The sequence below is a fragment of the Delphinus delphis genome, chromosome 13, assembly GCF_949987515.2.
Source record: "Delphinus delphis chromosome 13, mDelDel1.2, whole genome shotgun sequence".
Lineage (NCBI taxonomy): Eukaryota > Metazoa > Chordata > Mammalia > Artiodactyla > Delphinidae > Delphinus > Delphinus delphis.
The window spans coordinates 74,619,986-74,623,425 of NC_082695.1; the positions used below are offsets into that span (position 1 = coordinate 74,619,986).

At 40.8% G+C, this 3,440-nt stretch overlaps 1 protein-coding gene across 1 annotated transcript; it reads right to left on the minus strand.

Moving 5' to 3' along the window:
- Nucleotides 1–216: 216 nt before the first annotated feature.
- MC4R (melanocortin 4 receptor) lies at nucleotides 217–1,658 on the minus strand. The gene has a single exon (XM_060029557.1). The coding sequence runs from the start codon at nucleotides 1,656–1,658 to the stop codon at nucleotides 660–662; it is 999 nt and encodes a 332-aa protein (XP_059885540.1). The 3' UTR covers nucleotides 217–659.
- Nucleotides 1,659–3,440: the final 1,782 nt, after the last annotated feature.

Here is a 3,440-nt window from a genome sequence, read left to right on the forward strand (position 1 = left end):
GTGGAATATCAGACTCTTTGCTTGGGCAAATTAATCTCTCTGTCTTTGAGAAACACTCATGGTTTTCTGAGTCAAAAATATCCCTTTTTTAAAAGTAACTGTTTTTCTCCCAATAGAAGCTTCATTTCTACTTCTGTACAAGCGTAATGAGCAAGTTTTATTATATTACTTGAAATTTCAGCTTTTTTTTAATGATTAAGCATCTGTTCTTCAATATTTCTCCCCTAGATGCTCGAATCAGATCTCTACACTTCAATGTTGTGTAGTGTAATATAAGAAACCATTTATTAGAATATATTTAACGAAGCTGTGATTTCCATGTTACTAAAACAAGCACAGTGTCAGATCCTTGTGAATAACAAGAAAGAAACACTTTAAACTCTTCATAAGGACTTTTTTTCTTTTTTATAAATCCATAGTGCCTACAACCTGTAATATAGATTAACATTTTACAGCCAAAAAGTAGCATGACATTAACAATACACAGATACTGGGCACTTTTTCACATCAAAAATCATAAACTTAAATTATACAATAGAATTCCTCAACCCATGCCTTACACAGAAGAAGAAACTGTTGCGGAAACACACTGTTCAAGTTGTATGTATGAGAAGGAGAAAGTCTCTTATGTTTGTGTTTAGCATCTCATCTGGCCCCACTTAGTATCTGCTAGACAAATCACAGAGGCCACCTAGAGGATAGCAACAGATGATCTCTTTGAAGGTTTTTCTCAGTTCTTGGCTCCGGAGTGCGTATATGAGAGGATCAATGATGGAATTACACATGATTAGGATGAGATACAAATTAAAGTGAGACATGAAGCACACACAGTATGGATTCTGGGGACAAGAGATGTAGAATATTAAGTGGAGGAAGAAGGGGGCCCAGCAGACAACAAAGACCCCAATCAATATGGTCAAGGTAATCGCCCCCTTCATGTTGGCACCTTGGCGGACGGCGCCAGTGCCTGGGAGGACGGCGATCCTCTTAATGTGAAGCCTGGCCATGAGGAACATGTGGACATAGAGAGAAGCCATGAGAGCCAGCATGGTAAAGAACACGGTGATGAGGCAGATGATCACAGCGCTGCTATCTGAGTAAATGATGAACAAAATGCCCGACACTGTGCAAGCTGCCCAGATACAACTTATGATGATCGCGACCCGCTTAACCGTCATGATGTTATGGTACCGGAGGGCATAAAAGATAGTAAAATACCTGTCCACAGCAATCGAAAGCAGGCTGCAAATTGATGCAAGCAAGGAGCTACAGATCACCGAGTCAATGACATTGTCAATATTCACGGTGAAACCTTGTGCGTCCGTGTCCGTGCTGTTTAATAGGGTGATGACAATGGTTTCTGACCCGTTGGAAACGCTCACCAACATATCAGCCACAGCCAGGCTGCAGATGAAGAAGTACATGGGTGAGTGCAGATTCTTGTTCTTGGCTATTGCCACAATCACCAGAATATTCTCCAACAAGCTTATGACACCCAGAGTCACAAACACCTCAGGAGAGACAAAAAGTTGCTCGTAGCACCCTCCGTCTGAGTAGCCTTTTGCAAGGGACTCACTGGCATTGCTGTGCAGTCCGTAGGTGCTGTGGTTCCAGAAGTGGAGAGAAGTGTGCATTCCATGGTGATGGGTAGAGTTCATCCTGCACCAGGGGGATTCCGATCCCCTCTGGATTGACTTAACCTCCTGGGTCAGGTAGCGTCAGCGATTTTCTCCACGTCTTTACGTGTCTGAAAGTTAGAAGGCTGAAACTGGCATGCCTGTTGTGAATAAATGTCACATGCTCCGAAGCTTGAAATGGAGTTTTTAGTCTCTTTTAGGTACGCCTGGGATCAGCATCATTTTGAAATCTGAGGCTTCAGGATGCTCATTCAGTCGAGTCTGCTGTTTGCTTTTTTGTTCTCACTTCCACTTTAACTTGAGTCGCATGCATTCAGGTCTTTTCAAAATAATTTGCCTAGTAGCTGCTGTGCTATTGGGAGACAGATCTGTGTGCACATGCTCACATCAGCTGCCTCTCGGACGTATCGGTTCCCAACCTGAAGCTTTGCTTTGACTGTTAGTAGCTGCTGCTGATTTTTATGGTGTGTGAAGGGGAAAAAAAATGTTCAGAGTGGCTCCTTCTCTGCTTCCTCTGGACCAATCCAAGTCCAGCAGAGTCTGTGAGACACCGCTGATGTTCCAGAGATGCAAACTGCAGGCAACACTGATTCAGATGCAGAAGCCTGTGGAATCGGGAAGCGAGCAGGATGTGAAAGACTGAATTTCCCTTTTCAAGTTTTTAAGGAAAACAGCTTGGTTCCCAGAGGACATTCTTTGATATCACAACAAGTAATCTTGAGGCACCCAGGTTTATTCCTATTTAAAGGAGGAGTGTGTGTGTGTGTGTGTGTGTGTGTGTGTGTGTGTGTGTGTTCCTGAAATAGATACACTGCCTTTTTGACCAGGACATTGAATTTACTTACCCTTTCAATTTCTTTGAATTAAGAACAAAGGCAGTAGTGCTTCAATTTAAAATAGTTGAAACACAGGGAGAAGATGTAATAATACGGGAGACGATGCTGTGTATGGAAGGAATAGGTAGGTAGTTACAATTTATCACAAGCCTCAAGAAGGAGTTCATTTCTTAGGCACTAATATCGGATATTTCTCCATAGCAGAATTTCTTTTATCATAGCTAGAAAAGTTTTATTTTCATTCACGATATTTAAAAACAATATAGTATTAATGTAAACTGTGTTTACTCTGAACTCAGAAAGAAAAAGATCAATAACTAGGCAATACTCAGGTTTTTTAAAAGAATTATTAAGGTATAATTGATATACAAAAGTTGCACATATTTAAGATATACATTGTAATGAGTTTGGACATTTGCATATATCCATGATACCATCACCACAATCAAGGTACTAAGCATATTCATTACCTCCAAAAATTTCCTTGTATTCTTTTGTGTTTCCCTTTTTTGTGTGGTACTACACTTAAGATGAGATCTACCCTCGTAATGTATTTTAAAGTGCACTGTACTGTATTACGAACTGCAGGCATCGTGCGGTGCAGCAGACCTCTAGAACTTGTTCATCTTGCGTAACTTAAAGTGCACTGTACTGTATTACGAACTGCGGGCATTGTGCGGTGCAGCAGATCTCTAGAACTTGTTCATCTTGCGTAACTGAAACTTTATAGCCATTGGGCAACAATTCCTTAACAGTGGTCTTGGCAGTGATTTCTTGGAATTGACACCAGAATTACAGGCAACAAAACCCAAAATAGACAAGTGGGATTACAACAAACTAAAAAACTTCTGAACAGCAGGGAAGCAATCAACAGAGTGAAAAGGCAATCTAGGCAAAATGGGAGAAAATATTTGCAAACCGTCTATCTGATAAGGGGTTGATATACAAAATACGTAACGGAATAACA

Bases quoted from the DNA above. Each gene is read 5' to 3' on its own strand.
- MC4R (XM_060029557.1), bottom strand. From the start codon at position 1,658: ATGAACTCTACCCATCACCATGGAATGCACACTTCTCTCCACTTCTGG.